Source organism: Zootoca vivipara, chromosome 13 (assembly GCF_963506605.1).
Source record: "Zootoca vivipara chromosome 13, rZooViv1.1, whole genome shotgun sequence".
Lineage (NCBI taxonomy): Eukaryota > Metazoa > Chordata > Lepidosauria > Squamata > Lacertidae > Zootoca > Zootoca vivipara.
The window spans coordinates 17,331,642-17,352,154 of NC_083288.1; the positions used below are offsets into that span (position 1 = coordinate 17,331,642).

Sequence of the window (20,513 nt, forward strand, 5' to 3'; positions counted from 1 at the left end):
AGCTTAGTCTTGCCGATACCATCCATCTGCGTGTGCCACTTTGTCTATATAGAAGTATTCACATTTGGAGGGCGGGCGCACTGCTAGTATATCACCAGTCTTCCCCAAAACTTGTACACGTGTGAGGTTTTGCCCCAGGACTCCCATAATATCCCCACTGGTTCTCCTTGGCTGCAAGCTTTGTCTGTTTTTCCACAGTTCTCGCTAGTGGATATATGCCAGAGGCGGAGGGAGGCAGTGCAAAACACAGTCTGAATGCTGTGAAAACTTATTTGCAACAACAGCTTTCTTTTTAATAAAATACTTCTATACCCTGTGCTCATTTTTTTTAAAAAAAAAAGTATAGCAACTCCTTCAGATTCCGTTTCTTGCTATCTCAAAAGCATGTGCTGACAAATGACATGACAAGCTGTGAATTTTATTAAGCAGCAATTACCAATTAAGCAGCAAACTTTATTATGATACCAATATTTAGGATAGATAGATACAGTACTTTTTTTCTTTTAAAAATGTCTAGGGTACTTTCATTTTCCTACTCCTGCTGAAATACTGCCCCTCAATGGGGCCAAACTTAGATTCACAAAATGTTTAGGGGTATGCGTCCCCCCAGAAAAAAAGCACTGGATGGATGGATGGATGGATGGATGGATAGATAGATAGATAGATAGATAGATAGATAGATAGATAGATAGATAAGCTTTGGCAAAAACTGGAGGAAACAAAGGGAAGGAAGTCTTAAGACTACAGATGGGGAAACCTATGTTGGCCTTAACCCCAGCCAGCACAACCAAAGGTCATGGATGATGGGAGTTGTAGTCCTGCAACAGGAAGAGAACCACAGGTTTCACACACTTGCCTTAGGCAGTGTTACTCAGACAATTTTTCTAGTGCCCTGGACCCAAAATGCCAAGGTAGTCAGTCCCCCCCGCCCATGCAGGTATGGCTTTTCACGATTGCCAGCACTGTTTTAAAACCATGGCTGTTGCTTGCAAAACAGAAACATGGGGTGCTAATCCGTTGTGCGCAAGCAAGTTGGTGGGTTTCTTTTATTTTTCTAATGCACGTACAGTCATGATTGCTATGTAATCTGCCGACCACGACTGAAGGGAGGCAAAGGCTTAGCTAGCCAGCCTTAAAGGCTGTGCCAGTATATTGCGACTACGATGCTTCCTAGGCAACTGGGACTTGGGTGGAAAGGAATGGGTGATGAGGTGGCCTGTTTCCCATTTGAGGGAAATCAGGGAGTTCGATTCTCCCAATGTTTATGTCTTGCGGTCGTACATGAAACTTATTTCCACAGGTATGTATTAGAAAGGGCTACAGTGGAACCTCGGTTTATGAACACAATTGGTTCCGGAAGTCTGTTCATAAACTGAAGCGTTCATAAACTGAAGCGAACTTTCCCATTGAAAGTAATGGAAAGTGGATTAATCCGTTCCAGACGGCCCAGGTCCGTGGAGTACTCAACCTGAAGCGTACTTAACCCAAAGCATGGGTGTAATTGGTTCCGGAAGTCTGTTCATAAACTGAAGCGTTCGTAAACTGAAGCGAACTTTCCCATAGAAAGTAATGGAAAGTGAATTAATCAGTTCCAGATGGGTCCGCGGCGTTCGTAAACCCAAAATTTGTAAACCGAGGTGTTCATAAACCGAGGTTCCACTGTATTGCAGTCACAGCAAATCTTTGGGGGTGTTAAAATGCCTCAACACCAATTAAGCGGCAGAAAAGCGTGCAGTGGTTTTTAAAAACGGGATTCTCTGCCCGACAAAGGGGGATCCAAGGGGAGGTGGTGGGGTTTTTTGGTAGGGCTGTTTTATAGACTAGGTCAGCCTGAATTAACATACTCTTTCTACTCCTGGAGGAAATCTCTCCTCTGATGGAAAAATCTTACCGCACGCTGGGAGGAACAGAGCCCCGAGGATAAAGGAAAGAGTTGCTGTGGGCTTCCTTGCCTATGTCTCTCCTGCCGGCTACTCTCTGTGGGGCAGCCCTGCGCCGGAGGTCACCGCGTGAAATGCTTTGGGGAGCAGCGCGATCACCACCCACGGGAAGATGGCATACTTTGCAAAAGTCAGCGCGTACCAAAGAGCCACGTTCTGCGGCTGGGCCACGTCGCTCAGCAGCCGCAGGACCACGACAGACAGCATGGCGCAGCAGAGCCTCTGGGGCCAGCCCAGCCTCTCGCCTTTGAGCTGGGTGTAGTACGATGACTGAAAGGCCAGGCCGAGGCCGAGGGCCGTGGCCGTGTCGCGGCACAGGGACGAGAAGGGCCGTGTCTCCATACGGATCCACTCTGGGTTTGTGCACCACTTGGTGGCGAGGCCGATCGACCTGGGGGGAGAGCAAGGAAGAGGAACACGTGGGTCAGGCAGGCAGAGGGGAATGGAATTACGCATGGCACACCGAAAGTATATCACTGGAGCTCTGGGCCACATAATGAACCTGAATGTTGGAAGATTCAGGGCAGGCAAAAGGAAGTACAGCGGTACCTCCGGTTGCCCATGGGATCTGTTCCGGAGCTCCGGTCGGATCCCAAGGAATTTGCAACCAGAGGTGCCTGTTCTGCGTGTGTGTTCAGCATGGTAGAGCGCTTCTGCGCATGGGGCGAAACCCGGAAAAATATTTCCAGGTTTGCCGTGTTTGCATCCTGAAGGATACGCAACCAGAGGTGTGCGTATCCAGAGGTACCACTGTACCTATTTGCATAGTGCATAGGATAGCTTAAAAAGGTAAAGGGACCCCTGACCATTAGGCCCAGTCGTGACCGACTCTGGGGTTGCGCGCTCATCTCGCTTTATTAGCCGAGGGAGCCGGCGTACAGCTTCCAGGTCATGTGGCCAGCATGACAAAGCCGCTTCTGGCAAACCAGAGCAGCACATGGAAATGCCGTTTACCTTCCCGCCAGAGCAGTACCTTTTTATCTACCGTACTTGCACTTTGACATGCTTTTGAACTGCTAGGTTGGCAGGAGCAAGGACCGAGCAACGGGAGCTCAGCCCATCGCGGGGATTCGAACTGCCGACCTTCTGATTGGCAAGCCCTAGGCTCTGTGGTTTAACTCACAGCGCCACCCGCGTCCCTCACATAGGATAGCTTACTATTCTTTAAAATGTGTTTGTGGGAGGTGGGTTTTTTGTTTTGTTTTTGTTTTAACTATTTTATTTTGTGCTTTTATCCTGTATTCTTTTTATCTTGTGAACTGTCCTGAAATCTTCGGGCAAAGGGCACTATATAAATGTAATTGAAAATAGTAATTCTGTTTTACGATTTGCAGTTTTTTGGGACTACAACTCCCATCATTCCTAGCTAGCAGGACCAGTGGTCAGGGGTGATGGGAATTGTAGTCCAAAAACAGCTTGGGGGGGGGACCAGGTTTGGGATGTAACACTGATGGAAGGGAACTAGCACCTGGGATAGAACTTAAGAGGTATCCTAAGATTTCTTGAAGCCAGAAGGTGGTTTTCTTCAACTCCATTTTGATTTCGGTGACTGTAGCCATATTTTGGGACGTTTTCAGAGGCAGGAGAAATGGAGCAGCGCAGGGTGTTTAGAAAACCAGCTACGTGACCCCAAAAAACCACCCGCTCCCAGCTATGCAGGTATCCTTTTGCTATGCCGATTGCACCTCCATGCACGACGCCAATGAGATGAAAGGTTAGCATGCACAGGAAGTGTGTGGAATGTGGAGTCACAGGCACAAAACAGCAACCGCCATCCCGGGGGGGGGAGGGAGGAGGACGTAGATGCCCCGGCAGCCCAGAGTCCCGCCTCCTTGGTGGAAGGAACTCACCAGCTAAAATCTACGCCGAGAGCGGCCAACACCCAATAGGTCCCGATGCCGCTTAGCAAGAGAGACAGCGAAGTCCACATGAAGAAGCTGAGTTTCCTCTCTAGCGGGACGCGGGACTCTAGCAGCCAGCCCAGGATGATCGCTGGCAGGCAATGAGAAGGGGGGGGGGAGAGAAATGAGAAAAAGGGGAAACGCAACATAGAGCTACCAACTCTATGGCTGGGTTCTCCTTATTGCCCTCCGTATTTAAGCCAGGAGTCGGCAGATTTTAGGATCTACTTTGGCTTTCACTAGAACCCAGAGGAGCCCCCGAGGGTAGCCAGATGCAAAGTAGTGGCTCAGGAAGCTAAATAATTAAGAGGAAATAATAATAATAATAATAATAATAATAATAATAATAATAATAATAATAATCCCACCCATCTGGCTGGGTTTCCCCAGCCACTCTGGGCGGCTTCCAGCAAAATATTAAAATACAATAATTCATCAAATATTAAAACAGGGCTGCCTTCAGATGTCTTCTAAAAGTTAGATAAAAGTTAGATAGTTGTTTATTTCTTTGACATCTGATGGGAGGGCGTTCCACAGGGCGGGTGCCACTACCGAGAAGGCCCTATGCCTGGTTCCTTGTAACCTCGCTTCTCGCAGTGAGGGAATCACCAGAAGGCCCTTAGTGCTAGACCTCAGTGTCTGGGCTGAACGATGGGGATGGAGACGCTCCTTCAGGTATACTGGGCCGTTTAGGGCTTTAAAGGTCAGCACCAACACTTTGAATTGTGCTCGGAAACGCACTGGGAGCCAATGTAGGTCTTTCAGGACCGGTGTTATATGGTCTTGGGGGGCCACTCCTAGTTACCAAGCGCCCAGCTGCCTCATTCTGGGTTAGTTGTAGTTTCCGGGTCACCTTCAAAGGTAGCCCCACGTAGAGCGCATTGCAGTAGTCCAAGCGGGAGATAACCAGATCATGCATCACTCTGGTGAGACAGTCTGCAGGCAGGTAGGGTCTCAGCCTGCGTACCAGATAGAGCTGATAAACAGCTGCCCTGGACACAGAAATGACCTGCGCCTCCATGGACAGCTGTGAGTCCAAAATGACTCCCAGGCTGCGCACCTGGTCCTTCAGGGGCACAGTTGCCCCATTCAGGACCAGGGAGTCCTCCACACCTGCCCGCCCCCTGTCCCCCCTACACAGTACTTCTGTCTTGTCAGGATTCAACCTCAATCTGTTAGCCGCCATCCATCCTCCGAATGTCCCTCTGGGTTCCTGCCCACCTCCCCAGTACCAGAACTGGAGTTTATACACAGATCCTTTGGCACATGTACGCCTACCCCTGTTTGCCCCTCGAGCGTTCTTGATTTCAGCGCCCTAATTAAAGAGGGAAGGAAAAAGCTTTTCATGATCGAGACTGGGAAATCTTCGGATCTGGGGAAAAATTCTGAGCGGTCAAAGGTCACCTCTTCCCTCATTCAGGATTGTTTCCCACAAGACTCTGCGGTTCATTTCTGAGCCTGGCTGGGGGGGGAACGTTCACTGGCATCTCTAAACTGGACATATAGCACGGTTAACGGTCCTCATGAAGGCACAAAGCAAGGCCCTTCTGCAAAGGATGCTGGGAGTATCAAAGCACAGACAGCTGAGATGGCCGCCGGCTGCCACAGTGTACCCACCTGTCAAGATGCCGCCAAAGACTTGGTGGGGGAAATGAGCGAGGATGAAGATACGAGAGAGGCCTACAGCCAGCAGGAAGACGAGATAAGATGTAAAGGGCCCAGCTTTCACGACCCAGCTGAAAGAGGCAAAAAAAGGGGGAAGGGGAGTGGGGTTTTATTTATTTTTATTCAAATTTATCCTTTGCCTTTATTTTCCTGCAGGAAGCTCAAGGTTAGGCCTGATGGGAGTTGTAGTCCAACAACATCTAGAGCAGGCATAGGCAAATTCGGCCCTCCAGATGTTTTGGGAATACAACTCCCCTCATCCCTGACCACTGGTCCTGTTAGCTAGGGATGAGGGGAGTTGTAGTCCCAAAACATCTGGAGGGCCGAGTTTGCCTATGCCTGGTCTAGAGGGCCCAAGTTGACCACCTCTTGACACATGCCACTGACCGACCCACCCAATGTCAGCTCAAAAATTCACTGCACCTGTTTTGATCTTATGCACCAACATTACATAATGTAATCAAGTGTAGGAACATAAACCCTATTTTTTATTTGTGTAAAATTAGGAGGAGGCCTGGCTTCATATTCCGCGCTGAGACATGAAGCTCACTCACTGGCTGACCTTGGGTCAGTCCAGTGTTCGAAATTAGCTGGAGGTGCATGACTGGGGATCCTTGGATCAGGACAGTTTACACCCATACCCTGCAGAATTCTATCCGTTACATTTTTATCTGCACAATCAGAATGAATTTCAGGAACCAAAATGCTTGAGCAGCAGCAATGTTATATTGTTAATTGCTGTCGCTTGTCTTCACGAACCCCACCCCCACTGCCCTGCTCACAGTTGTGCAGAGCATTCCTACGTTATGAATGGTCTGTGTCACCATTAGGAAAAAGAGGTCGGAAAAAGGCCAATATATACCGTATTGGCCTGAATATAAGCCACACCTCTCTCTCCCCCCCCCCAAATGCTGACCATGAAAAGTGCGGCTTATATTAGCGACCTTAAAAAAATTATTCAGCATGCAGCCAGGAGCTCGGGGCAAACAGAACCAGGAGCGGCGCCCGCCCTGCGCATATTCCGCAGTCCTCTCCCCCAAGAAGGAAGAGAGCAAGGTAGGGAGCAGCTTATATTCGGGTATTGTCTTTTTTTCTCCCCCCCGACTTTCAGGTGTGTGGCTTATATTCAGGTGCGGCTTATATTCGGGCCAATATGGTATGTGGACTGTCCCTGGATCAAGTGACTTTTCTTCTTTAAGTTCTCAAAGCTCTTAACCTCGCTCAAGGTTGTCGTCTGAACTACAGTGATGCCTCGCTAGACGAATTTAATTCGTTCCACGGGTCTTTTCTTATAACGAAAAACTCGTCTAGCGAATCCCATAGGAATGCATTGGATTTTTTTTTGAATTTTATTTTTGCCCATAGGAACGCATTAATTGAATTTCAATGCATTCCTATGGGAAACCGCGATTCGCTAGACGAATTTTTCGTAAAACGAATTCGTCTAGCGAGGCAACCTCCACTAGAAAAAACCTTTCGTTAAGCGGAAATTTCGTTAAGCAGGGCATTCGTTAAGCGAGGCACCACTGTACCCGGATGTTTACCTGAGAATCAACCACAGCCAGTCCATCATTTGAAAAACAAGACTTTAGATCTGTCTCATGCTCCCAAATGGCAACTAGATATTCCGCTTTGGCGACTGCAACCTTTTGGCCACCTGACTTAAATATCTTAAGTTTCGAACCCTGGACCGCCAGTCGCTCCTAGGCTAACCTGCCTTGCAGAGTTGCTGTGAGGGGGGGGGGAGAGGGGAAGTGGAAAGACCCATGGATGCTGCCCTGAGCTCCTTAGAGGAAAGGCGAAATGCAAATGTAATAAATAACGAAAGAAAGAAAGAAAGAAAGAAAGAAAGAAAGAAAGAAAGAAAGAAAGAAAGAAAGAAAGAAAGAAAGAAAGAAAGTATACAATGCTATTGTAAAGTAAGAGGGGAATGGGGAATGGGAAGGAGGACTGGGAATGTGAGTGGCCGAGATACAGAGAACATACCTTTGGGAGTGCTGCGATATCCGTGCGGTCAAAGTGGTCACCACTGGCCACAGAGCCGTGCCTGTGATCATGCAGTGGCCAGAGGGGCTTCCTGCAGGGAAAAAAAGGCATTGGGTGAGGGGTTTTTCCCTCTCTCTTTCTCTCTTTTAATCAGCATGCTTGGGAGGCTGCCCTGCTTTGCAACAGACAAACCACAGGCGAGGCGACCTTTTGGTCCCTGCCAACTCTGTAACCCAAGGCATGGCCTGGGTGGGGTGGAGGGCTGGAGGCAGGCCTGGTGGTCTAAGTGGAGATTCTCCCCCTTGCACTGTTGGCAGCTGGTCTGGGGCGAATCAAACGACAGCAGAGAATTACCAGGAGGCGTCCCAGTGAAAACCGCCAGCCCAGGCGATTTCAGAAAAGTCTGAGGCGGATTCCTGAAGGTCCACGGTTACCTCAGAACCATGCAGCGCTTGGCCATCACAATGCAGCAAAGCAAACATGGGACATCCACAGAAACCTTTACCGAAACCTTTTTTAAAAAAATAAATAAAAACAACACCACCCAGCCTGGAACAGTCAGCCTGCTGGCTTCTCCAATGTTTGTGCTGCCTCATGAAACTGTCAGGCCTCAACTATTTGCCTCCCTCACAGCACCTCTAAGTTTATTAGCCAAGTACACAAACAAGCAGCTCCGTTCTACGTCAGAGTTTGAACTTCCTGACAGATGTGGCATTCAATCTTCTTCACCGCAGGCCAGCTTTTCATTTTGCCGAGAGAGAGAGCTGGCCAACTATTCCTGTCCAACAAGTGGGCATGCGATTTTAATTTTTTTATTTGTAAATGTGCCAATAACTCAACTCTGTTCGAACCGCAAGGACATAATCTTTCTTCATTCAGAGCCCAACTAAGCTCCCTTCGAGGACCTCTTATTTATTTGTTTAAGCTCTTTTTTGGGGGGCTTATTGAGTTGTGGCATGTTTATCTCGCCATTCTTCCAAAGCAGGGATGGGGAACCTGTGGGACTTCTAAGCAGAGACACCCCACCCTCACCCTGTCCTGTATTTTGGCAGAACAAAGGTGGCAACCCTACTTCAAATGTACAATACGGATGGGGTCCGAGTTCAAGTGCTCACCTGGTCATGAAGCCCACGGGCTGAGCAAACGCAATATCAATCTAATCAGTTTCACACAGTTGCTGTGCAATCAAAACGGGGAAGCGGGTGGAGCTTGCATGCCACCACGAGATCTATAGATCAGGGATGGCGATCCTGTGGGACCTCCAGATGTTGTTGAGCTCTACCTCCCATCAGTCCTAGCCAGCATGCCCAATGGTCAGGGAAGCAAACCAAAAAACAAAAAGGCCCCCAACAGAAGCTATGTTGTTGTTTAGTCGTTTAGTCGTGTCCGACTCTTCGTGACCCCATGGACCAGAGCACGCCAGGCACTCCTGTCTTCCACTGCCTCCCGCAGTTTGGTCAAACTCATGTTCGTAGCTTTGAGAACACTGCCCAACCATCTCGTCCTCTGTCGTCCCCTTCTCCTAGTGCCCTCCATCTTTCCCAACATCAGGGTCTTTTCCAGGGAGTCTTCTCTTCTCATGAGGTGGCCAAAGTATTGGAGCCTCAGCTTCACGATCTGTCCTTCCAGTGAGCACTCAGGGCTGATTTCCTTCAGAATGGATAGGTTTGATCTTCTTGCAGTCCATGGGACTCTCCAGAGTCTCCTCCAGCACCATAATTCAAAAGCATTCATTCTTCAGCGATCAGCCTTCTTTATGGTCCAGCTCTCACTTCCATACATCACTACTGGGAAAACCAGAGCTTTAACCAGGCATCCCCAAACTGCGGCCCTACAGATGTTTTGGCCTACAACTCCCATGATCCCTAGCTAACAGGACCAGTGGTCAGGGATGATGGGAATTGTAGTTCAAAACATCTGGAGGGCCGAAGTTTGGGAATGCCTGGCTTTAACTATACAGACCTTTGTAGGCAAGGTGATGTCTCTGCTTTTTAAGATGCTGTCTAGGTTTGTCATTGCTTTTCTCCCAAGAAGCAGGCGTATTTTAATTTCGTGACTGCTGTCACCATCTGCAGTGATCAGAAGCTATACTGATTTGTTATTTCAGCCACATTTCCCAGCTAAATGGGCCGATAAGTAGACTTTTCTTGAGATGGCTCCAGTACGCAGAGTTTAAGGAGCCTAGAAAAATTCGCCAATGTTTACACAGCTAATAACTCTGCGCTTGAAAGCAGGCTTTGGGTAGAAATCAAACCTGCCTCTGCTTGGATGTGCAAAGCTAATAGGCTAGCAGGCAACTGGCCTTCAAAGCAATTTATTTTGTGAAACCCCAACTAGCCCCTATGTGTCCTAAACCCCATGGCTCTGAGCCACAAAACAGCTGTACCAGCATTTTGCGGGGTATGTGTGATATTTAATGCCAAGGATATCATAGAGCTGGAAGGACTTTTGGATCTCATCTAGTCCAGATGTCGGGAACCTGTGGTCCTCCAGAGTTTTCTGAACTACAGCTTCCATCAGCCCCACCTAATACGGCCAACATTCAGGGAAGATGGAGAGTCCAATAACATTGGGTGGCCACAGATTCTCCTTGCCCAGGGTAGATAATACTTACCTAGATGGTACAACGTCTGTCATGACATAAGGCAGTTTCCTATGTTTACATGTTCTATTCATTATTATATTTTGTTTGTTTATATGCCACCCATCTGACTGGGTTTCCCCAACCACTCGGGGTGACTTCCAGCAAATTGAAACATCAAACGATGAAGTTGATGGAACATGCTGAAATGGCTAAAATGACTGGAAGAGTCAGAAATCAGGAGGACCAAAATTTTAATAAGGAATGGGGGAAATTTATAACTTATCTTAAAGACCACTGTAGACAATTAAAATCATTAGTAGGATTGGAATATCGCTTGTGGTTTAAGGCTGCATTCTGGACATAATGGAAGAAGAAAAGGGTTTGGATTATCATAAAATATGCGGGAGGAAATGAGTAATAATGGGACTCACAAAGGGGAGGATGGAAGTCCAGGAGATTCCTTGGGATCTTGTTTTTATGATTTATGTTTGATATATCTCTGTAAAAATTTAATTTGAAAAACCAAATAATTTTTTTAAAATAAAAACATCAAACACAGTGAAACATCAAACATTAAAAACTGCCTTCGGATATCTTCCAAAAGTCAGATACAGTGGTACCTCGGTTTATGAACACAATTGGTTCCGGAAGTCTGTTCATAAACTGAAACGTTCATAAACTGAAGCGAACTTTCCCATTGAAAGTAATGGAAAGTGAATTAATCCGTTCCAGACGGTCCGCAGAGTAAGCGTTCATAAACTGAAGCGAACTTTCCCATTGAAAGTAATGGAAAGTGGATTAATCCGTTCCAGACGGGTCCGCGGAGTACTTAAACTGAAGCGTTCATAAACGGAAGCATGGGTGTAATTGGTTCCGGAAGTCTGTTCATAAACTGAAGCGTTCATAAATAGAAGCAAACTTTCCCATTGAAAGTAATGGAAAATGAATTAATCCGTTCCAGATGGGTCCGCAGCGTTCATAAACCGAAAATTCATAAACCGAGGTGTTCATAAACCGAGGTTCCACTGTAGTTGTTTATTTCCTTGGCACCTGTGTTCCACAGAGAGGTCGCCACTACTGAGAAGGCCCTCTGCCTGGTTTCCTGTAACCTCACTCCAGACTGAATGATGGTGGAGAAACTCCTTCATGTATACAGGACTGAGGCCATTTAGGACTCTAAAAGTCAGCACCAACACTTTGAACTGTGCTCGGAAACCTTGTTGTTCTTGTTTAGTCGTTTAGTCGTGTCCGACTCTTCATGACCCCATGGACCAGAGCACGCCAGGCACTCCTGTCTTCCACTGCCTCATGTTCGTAGCTTCGAGAACACTGTCCAACCATCTCGTCCTCTGTCGTCCCCTTCTCCTAGTGCCCTCCATCTTTCCCAACATCAGGGTCTTTTCCAGGGAGTCTTCTCTTCTCATGAGGTGGCCAAAGCATTGGAGCCTCAGCTTCAGGATCTGTCCTTCCAGTGAGCACTCAGGGCTGATTTCCTTCAGAAAGGATAGGTTTGATCTTCTTGCAGTCCTTCATGGATCACTGCCTTGTCGTGGCGAAGGGGCTTGAATAACTCAGAGAAGCTATGAGCTATGCCGTGCAGGGCCACCCAAGATGGACAGGTCATAGTGGAGAGTTTTGACTAAACGTGATCCACCTGGAGCAGGAACTTGCAAGCCAGTCCAGTATCCCTGCCAAGAAAACTCCATGGACAAAGGCAACAGGCTCGGAAACCTGCTGGGAGCCAATGTAGATCTTTTAGAACCGGTGTTACATGGTCTCGGCGGCCGCTCCCAGTTATCAATCTGGCAGCTGCAATCTGGATTAGTTGTAGTTTCTGAATCACTACCACATGACTGAGACAAGCAATGTGTGAGGGTCCTCAGCAGCGTGGCTTCAAGGTTTTCTTGGGGTCCTTGGGCAAGTTGTTCTCACTGCCCCATTCCTCCTTGTGTGGGTCTATCTCCTCTTCTCCACTGATTCTGCTACCACCCATTTGCTGACCTCTCCTTCTGGCATCCAATCGGTGCCATCGCCCAAAGTGGACAAGGCACAGGGAGGTCGTTTTTGCTCCTCTCATTGCTCACTTGGGAGCGGGTGAGTGAATAGGCAGCAACAGCAAGGAATAACAGAGCCAGGAGGCTCCAAGGATTAGTAATGAGCCGCAGATGGATCGTGGGCCTCAACAGGTACAGAACAATGCTGAACCATCACCATCGGGCTAGCTACTTCTGAACAAAAATGTGCTGGGCAGTTTTTTTCCCCATCCCTATTTTATCCTCACAACAGCCTTGTGAGGTGGGCTATGCTGAGAGATGTGAATGACTCCAAGGTCACCCAGTGGGCTTCATGCCTGAGTGGGGATTTGAACCCTGGTCTCCCAGGTCCTAGACTGACACTCTAACCACTACACCACACCTGCTTTCTACGCTTTCTGCATTGCAGGCAGAGGAATTGCAGCATCTACTTCAACATTTCGGGACACAGGCGGCACTGTGGGTTAAACCACTGAGCCTAGGGCTTGCCGATCGGAAGGTCGGCGGTTCAAATCCCCGCGACGGGGTGAGCTCCCGTTGCTCGGCCCCAGCTCCTGCCAACCTAGCAGTTTGAAAGCACGTCAAAATGCAAGTAGATAAATAGGAACCGCTACAGCGGGAAGGTAAATGGCGTTTCCGTGTGCTGCTCTGGTTCGCCAGAAGCGGCTTTGTCATGCTGGCTACATGACCTGGAAGCTGTACGCCGGCTCCCTCGGCCAACAACGCGAGATGAGCGCCGCAACCCCAGAGTTGGTTACAACTGGACCTAATGGTCAGGCTTCCCTTTACCTTTACCATACTTCAACATTTCATTCATCCCCCAAGACAGCAGGTGAACAAATCAAAAGATGCTGCCCCAGTATAATGCATTGAATTAAGTTGGTGGGACAAACTGCTTGCCTGTCTCTCTAAAGCAACTGCCACACACAAGGAATTAAGGGCCCCAATCATTTTTCAACCACAAAAGCCCAGATTGCCTGAAGTTTTGAACCGTCTCTCGAGCAACAGACCTGGCCCTGTTTCACAGCTTAGAGGGAACTGGCGGAGGATGACTTCCTTCTTCCTTGAAAACCCAGACTCATAGATCCACCAGAAAGGTCGTTCACCAAACAAAAACCTGCGGAGAGGGAGATCAAAATATTAAGAGAGAACAAGGGACAAATGGATTCGATGCTTTCCGAGTTCAAGGAGCTTTTAAGTTTACTTTTCATTTTATTTGCTGTTCTTACTGTCGACAGCTGCTTTTCCAGCCCACAGCAAGCCTCGTGCCTTCCAGATATTTTGGACTGCAACTCCCATGAGCCTCAGCCTCCTCCAGTCCCACTGAGTGGGACTGATGGGTGTTGTAGTCCAAAACATCTGGCGGGAACCTAGGTTGCAGAAGGCTGGCTTATGTGGCCATTGTGAGCTTTTAAAACACACACGTATATAACATTTTAGTAATTAGTATGGAAAATCCCTAAGAATTGTAAAGAGGGATGTAGCTTATTTAAACAAATGAATGGAAGGCAGCAACTCCAGCAGGTTATCTCCCTTTACGTACGTCCACAAACACTGCCAACTCTGGTACCCTGGTAATATTTACTGAAATCAGCATTGCCATGGAAGGAGTGGCAGTTGTTAGAAGCTGGCGATGTGTGCCAGGCCACTTGGTGGGTGTAGGTGTCTTAACTCACCATCCCCTTCTGGCCGAAGTAGCTCCAAGGCCTAACCAGCGTCCTCAAAACCTAGGGAACCGAACTTTGTTAAGGAATCGAAATTAACGAAAACACTTGATCACAAACCAAAAGTCCCCAATTAAGGTGAAGTGACTTTAGAGCACTGATTTGCAGCTGCCATTTTGTTTTCCCACAATGCCCTGGACATAACATGGCTTCAGGGGATTGTGGGAAATTAAAATGGCAGCTGCGCACTACTAATTAGAGCGGTGGTTTTGAAAAGAGACCAAGGAGACAGTGTCAGAAACAGGCCCTGCTCTTAGGGATGCTTTTAGCCTACTAACATCAGAAGAGGGGGTGGCAGCCATGCAGTTAACATTTCCTGAGGCCTGGCGCACTTTCAGGAGCAGCTGGGACCTATAGACAACTGGCCTTGCGTGGTGGCAGCTTCTCCAACCTTTTCCTGAAACCAAGAGCAAGTCCCAATGGTTATTAAAGCCTGGAACGTTTGTTTTGTGACCTTTGCCTTCTCCTCTCACCATTTAGAGACTAAGTTGAGCCACTCCGAGATCAAGCCCAGCCAAAGGACTTTGACGCCAACCTTCCGGTCGAGCAGGAAATAAGTGAGAGGGAAATAAATGATGACGACGCTCTTTGGGTCACCCAGGAAGGTCATCCAAAGCCAGAAATCCTCCAGCCCAGGCAGGCCATTCTGAAGCACCTCTGCAAACCAGATTCCAGAGGTGTAGAATACGTCCATAGTGGTGAAGCTGGAAAAGATGGGGAGAAGGGTTAGCATACAGGATAGAGGATATGCTTACTCAGAAAGTGGTGGTGGGGGATGAGTGTTCGGACCCCTGGGCTCTCACTTGTGGGGTGCCTCAGGGCTCTGTCATCTCCCCCATGCTTTTTAACATCTACATGCAGCCGCTGGGAGAGATCATCAGGGGATTTGGGCTGGGTGTTCATCAGTATGCGGATGATACCCAGCTCTACCTCTCTTTCAAGTCAGAACCAGTGAAGGCGGTGAAGGTCCTGGAGGCAGTTGGAGGATAGATGGCGGCTAACAGATTGAGGTTGAATCCAGACAAGACAGAAGTACTGTTTGTGGGGGACAGGAGGCGGGCAGGTGTGGACTCCTCCCTGGTCCTGAATGGGGTAACTGTGCCCCTGAAGGACCAGGTGCGCAGCCTGGGAGTCATTCTGGACTCACAGTTGTCCATGGAGGTGCAGGTCAATTCTGTGTCCGGGGCAGCTATTTATCAGCTCCATCTGGTATGCAGGCTGAGACTCTACCTGACTGCAGACTGTCTCGCCAGAGTGGTGCATGCTCTAGTTATCTCCTGCTTGGACTACTGCAATGCGCTCTACGTGGGGCTACCTTTGAAAGTGACCCGGAAACCACAACTAATCCAGAATGCGGCAGCTAGACCGGTGACTGGGAGCGGCTGCCGAGACCACATAACACTGGTCTTGAAAGATCTACATTGGCTCCCAGTACGTTTCCGAGCACAGTTCAAAGTGTTGGTGCTGACCTTTAAAGCCCTAAAGGGCCTCAGTCCAGTATACCTGTAGGAGTGTCTCCACCCCCATCGTTCTGCCCGGACAATGAGGTCCAGTACCGAGGGCCTTCTGGCGGTTCCCTTGTTGCAAGAAGCCAAGTTGCAGGGAACCAGGCAGAGGGCCTTCTCAGTGGTGGCGCCCACCCTGTGGAACGCCCTCCCATCAGATGTCAAAGAGAAAAACAGCTACCAGATTTTTAGAAGACATCTGAAGGCAGCCCTGTTTAGGGAGGCTTTTAATGTTTAATAGATTATTTTATTTCATTTTTCTGTTGGAAGCCGCCCAGAGTGGCTGGGGAAACCCAGCCAGATGGGCGGGGTATAAATAATAAATTATTATTATTATTACTGTACTGCGAAATCTTGGTGAGCTTAGTAGTCTACCATGCCTGACTCAGGGGGAGTGAAGAAGTTGGGTGTCATCAGCATATTGATGACACGTCACTCCGAATCCCTGAAGATCTCCCCCAGATCTACATTCTGGACCTATGGCCTTCCAGCTGTTGTTGAACTCCCAACACCCATAATCCCCAAGCCAGTGTTAGAAACTCAGATATATAAACTAGGCGCCAAATGGCTCCTTCAACCAAGGGTATAGTCACCAAAATAGAACGTCTTATAAAAGAATGGAAATGGTTTATTAAATATTTACAATTAAACTGTAAACAGATAAAGAACATTGGCAGGATTACTGTAATAAGAGTATATATGTTTATAGGAATATATATTCAAAGTAGATGAATAAATGAGCAAATTAAGTTAATTTGGATATGCATAAAATATTAAAAAATAAATTTAAGGAACCGCAGAAAGAGGAGGAAGACGAGTTTTGAAATGTTAAATGACTGTAAAATTATTGAAATGTATTAAAACTGAAAATCATAAATAAAATAATAATTAAAAACAAAACAAAACGGAATGTCTAGTTGCCATTTGGGGGGGCAAGATGGCTCTGAAGTCTTGTTTTTCAAATGATGGACTGACTGTGATTGATTCTCAGTTAAACATATGGCTAGTTCAAAGATCTAACTTGAGCTAGGTTAAGAACTCCGAGAACTATAAGAAGAAAAGCCACTTGATCTAGGGGCAGTCTACATATATATTGGCCTATTCTGACCTCTTTTTCTTAATGGGGACATGGACCATTCATAACTTAAGAATATTCTTCACAACTTTGAGTAGGGCAGTGGGGCTGGGATAAGTGAAGACAAACTGCAACAATTAAAATAAAAAAAAATCCTTCAGTAGCACTTTAAAGACCAACTAAGTTTTTATTTTGGTAATGCATGCACACGAAAGCTCATACCAAAATAAAAACTTAGTTGGTCTTTAAGGTGCTACTGAAGGAATTTTTTTTATTTTGCTTCGACTCAGACCAACACGGCTACCTACCTGTAACTGCAACAATTAAGTTTAACGCTGTTCACTGCTCCCGCTCAGGGTGCACAGAAAAAGCATTTTGATTCCTGAAATTTATTCCGATTGTGCAGATAAAATACAGTATAACGGATAGAATTCTGCAGTATTAGTGTGTGACAACAGTCAAGATTCAATGATTCCCCAGCCATGCACTTCCAGGTTCCAGATTCAATTACAGTGGTGCCTCGCTTAACGAATGCCCTGCTTAATGAAATTTCCGCTTAACGAAAGGATATTTCGAGCGGAGCTTGCCTCGCTAGATGAATGCGTTTTATGAAAAATTCGTCTAGCGAATCGCGGTTTCCCATAGGAATGCATTGAAATTCAATTAATGTGTTCCTATGGGCAAAAAAAGTTGAAAAAAAATCAGTGCATTTTTCGCTATAAGAAAAGACCCATGGAACGAATTAATTTCGTCTAGCGAGGCACCACTGTATTCCCCAGGCATGCACTTCAGGCACCCTATAAGCTATAAGCTCCGCGGGTGAATGGTGCCTTGGGGGACATCTCTCCTTGGGGTGGAGGGTGGGGTGGGGCATCTCAGAGACCAGGAGTTGCCCAGAGGACTCCCAAGGAGAGGAGGCTGAGGGAACCCTACACAGGGGGGAGTGTTCGAAAAAGGGTGAGAGGCTGCCTGGGCTGTAACTGGGCTCCTGATCCCCAAAGGGTGTGACGCAGAAAGAATGTAACTGGTCAAAGGAGCTGTGGACTCAAAGAAGTTTGGAAACTTCTGGTTGGATTTAGGTTTGAGGCCCTAAACTACTGAAGGTAATGGGGCCCTTTATATGTCCAGCTGTTCTTTGTCAACAGCAAATTGTCACTGTTTTTTGTGTTGAATATATGCTATATGGTAATTTATGGACCTAATAGGTCCATACACAATACAAAACACTGTTGCTGTCTGTAGGTTTTATTTTATTTGTTGTTTATCTTATATTTTGGAAATGTATACCGTTTTCTTTTCCTTTAAATATTTTTTTGGGGGGGCCAAGAGAGTGGGGTCCTAAGCTATAGCTTGTTTACCTTATACGTACGTAAATCCGGCACTCCCTCTGGCTAAAGCAACAGGGCGAGAGCAGCCGCCAGCAAGGAAACCAGACACTTCCTGGTCCGTTATGGGCTCTTGGCAGACACTACACTAGTCCAACCCCGGTGGATTCCTGCAAGGGACGCTGGAAATAGCAACATAGCAATGGCCAGGAGTCTACCATAGGCTTAACCTCCTGGCACAACTACAACTCCCAAAATTCGTAGGAAAAAGCGGCGAACCCACGACAAACCCCCCAAAATATTCTTCAATGGATGCCAGGAGTTACATTTGTTGTAAACTTAACATGGCTGGGTCCCCCCCTCCCTCCATGTTCCCCCAAAGTCTTGGGCCGGTGATGTTAGGAAACATATAATCGATTGCACTTTTAAAAAAGCTAAGCCTCATTGCTTCCATTAAAAGGATGCCTTTGCAAATCATTTTAGCTACCTGGAAATCAGCCCTGAGTGCTCACTGGAAGGACAGATCGTGAAGCTGAGGCTCCAATACTTTGGCCCCCTCATGAGAAGAGAAGACTCCCTGGAAAAGACCCTGATGTTGGGAAAGATTGAGGGCACTAGGAGAAGGGGACGACAGAGGACGAGATGGTTGGACAGTGTTCTCGAAGCTACAAACATGAGTCTGACCAAACTGCGGGAGGCAGTGCAAGACAGGAGTGCCTGGCGTGCTCTGGTCCATGGGGTCACGAAGAGTCGGACACGACTAAACGACTAAACAACAACAACAATAGGGATCTAAAGCCATTTGCACATAAGACAATATGTATGTTATCAAAATAAAAAAAATCCTTCCAGCAGCACCTGAGAGACCAACTAAGTTTGCCATTGGTATGAGCTTTCGTGTGCATGTAGGCACCCTATATATAGAAATGAGCAAACCAACAACAACAACGCTGGAAAGGGAAAGTTCCCTATCCCTTTTTTTTGCTCTTTTCCCTTCCTCCCCCAGCAGCCCTTCCCTTATAGCTCTCCGCTGCCTCTTCCGACCCTCCTAGCTCGCCCCTTCCCACCACCATCGCATTTCCCATTCGCTCCACGCCCACTCCCATTACCTGCACTTGCCGGGATCCGCTTAGCCCACGACTTTGAATGATAAAAACTACATTTCCCAGAAACCTCAGAGGCACAGAGGACCCGGCATCCGGCTTGGTTACCGGGCGGGGTAAGGGACATTCATCTGAACTCACGCTGGCCTCTCCAGGTTTCGCGGGGTTTTGGCTCGTTTTATCTCGCAACATGCATTATTTTCTGGTGTCTTTCTAGATCGCTCTGTGCATCGTTTACGCTAGATAGATAGATAGATAGATAGATAGAGAGAGAGAGAGAGAGAGAGAGAGAGTTGGAGAGATAGAGAGATAGAGAGATAGATAGATAGTAGCGTTTTATTAAAATGCGATTTGAAATGACTACAGGTGTGTCCTACCCCCCCAATCTGTATTACTGTTATAAGAATTCTAAGGTCTCAAAAAATAAATGGTCATAAGTGCACAAGGTAAAACACACGGAAACAGGTTATATAAACCATATATCTGAAATAGTACAGGAGAGCAATGCTGAAGCCATCTTCATTCTTAATGACCCCAAATATTTTCTCTGCAGAAGGAAATATATTGGGGAAACCTTTTCCCTGTATTTCTTTTCACTTACAAATCCTGCCTTAAGGGCACATTTTTGTGTCTGAATAGAGTATGCCTGTGCTCTGAATTCAGTAACTAAGGTGTTTAACATCTCAGAAGAATTACCACACTGGCCAGGTAATGCAATCAGTGACCATTATCTTGTCAGGCAGGCGGCAAGACACACTCTCAAATTTCTGTTATCTTTCTGTGACACATGTATGATGCCTCTTGGGTGGTCTTTGGCTAAGGGGCTGGGGAATTTCTAAAGTCGTTAAAAGTTCTTGCACACCTTTGTTCTGAGTCCTCACCCCCTTGCAAGGGGTGGAGATGCTGTTGCAACTGAAAAATAAAGATGTTCCTTGCTTTCCCTGGATCCTGCCTCCACTCAATTTTCTCTGATCGATATTTTATTATATTACGGCATTTTATAGTTTGCATTTTTCCTTCTGCCTGTTTTGCTTTAACTGTACCATTTCGGTGCCTTCTAGGAACTGGTGCACGCAGGCAAAGGAGTAGGATTTAACCTGTACACCCGTCACATTTGGCCCTTCCTTGGATCTACTTCCAAGCAAACATGGCTAGGATTGTACCATTACTCTATAACTGTGCATAGCCCTGCCATTTTGCAGCCTGATCCTCAGTTTAAAGGTGAAGGGACCCCTGACCATTAGGTCCAGTCGTGACCGACACTCATCTCGCGTTATCGGCCGAGGGAGCCGGCGTACAGCTTCCAGGTCATGTGGCCAGCATGACTAAGCTGTTTCTGGCGAACCGGAGCAGCGCACGGAAACGCCGTTTACCTTCCCGCCTGAGTGGTACCTATTTATCTACTTGCACTTTGAGGTGCTTTCGAACTGCTAGGTTGGCAGGAGCTGGGACTGAGCAAGGGGAGCTCACACCCCGTCACGGGGATTCGAACCACCGACCTTCTGATCGGCAAGACCTAGGCTCAGTGGTTTAACCCATAGCGCCACCCATGTCCCAAAGACCCTCTGCTCCAACCCTCTGCAATGCAGGAATCCTGCCCACCAAACCTCTGGTTAACAGCCAGACGCACTGCCCCATTGCGCCACCTTTCTTGGAAGTAAGCCTCAGTATC

The 20,513-nt window shown here is 47.3% G+C and overlaps 1 protein-coding gene across 2 annotated transcripts; it reads right to left on the reverse strand.

Moving 5' to 3' along the window:
• Window positions 1-397: 397 nt before the first annotated feature.
• On the reverse strand, window positions 398-18,906 carry G6PC3 (glucose-6-phosphatase catalytic subunit 3). Of its 2 annotated transcripts, none has more exons than XM_035136376.2 (7): window positions 18,848-18,906; window positions 14,307-14,537; window positions 13,120-13,226; window positions 7,493-7,583; window positions 5,459-5,577; window positions 3,791-3,932; window positions 398-2,331 (listed from the first exon to the last, which is right to left on the reverse strand). In XM_035136376.2, the coding sequence occupies exons 2-7, from the start codon at window positions 14,525-14,527 to the stop codon at window positions 1,971-1,973; spliced, it is 1,041 nt and encodes a 346-aa protein (XP_034992267.2). In that variant the 5' UTR covers window positions 14,528-14,537; window positions 18,848-18,906; the 3' UTR covers window positions 398-1,970. The 2 variants fall into 2 exon arrangements, with proteins under 2 accessions (XP_034992267.2, XP_034992268.2); XM_035136377.2 differs by lacking the exon at window positions 18,848-18,906 and adding an exon at window positions 17,772-17,987.
• Window positions 18,907-20,513: the final 1,607 nt, after the last annotated feature.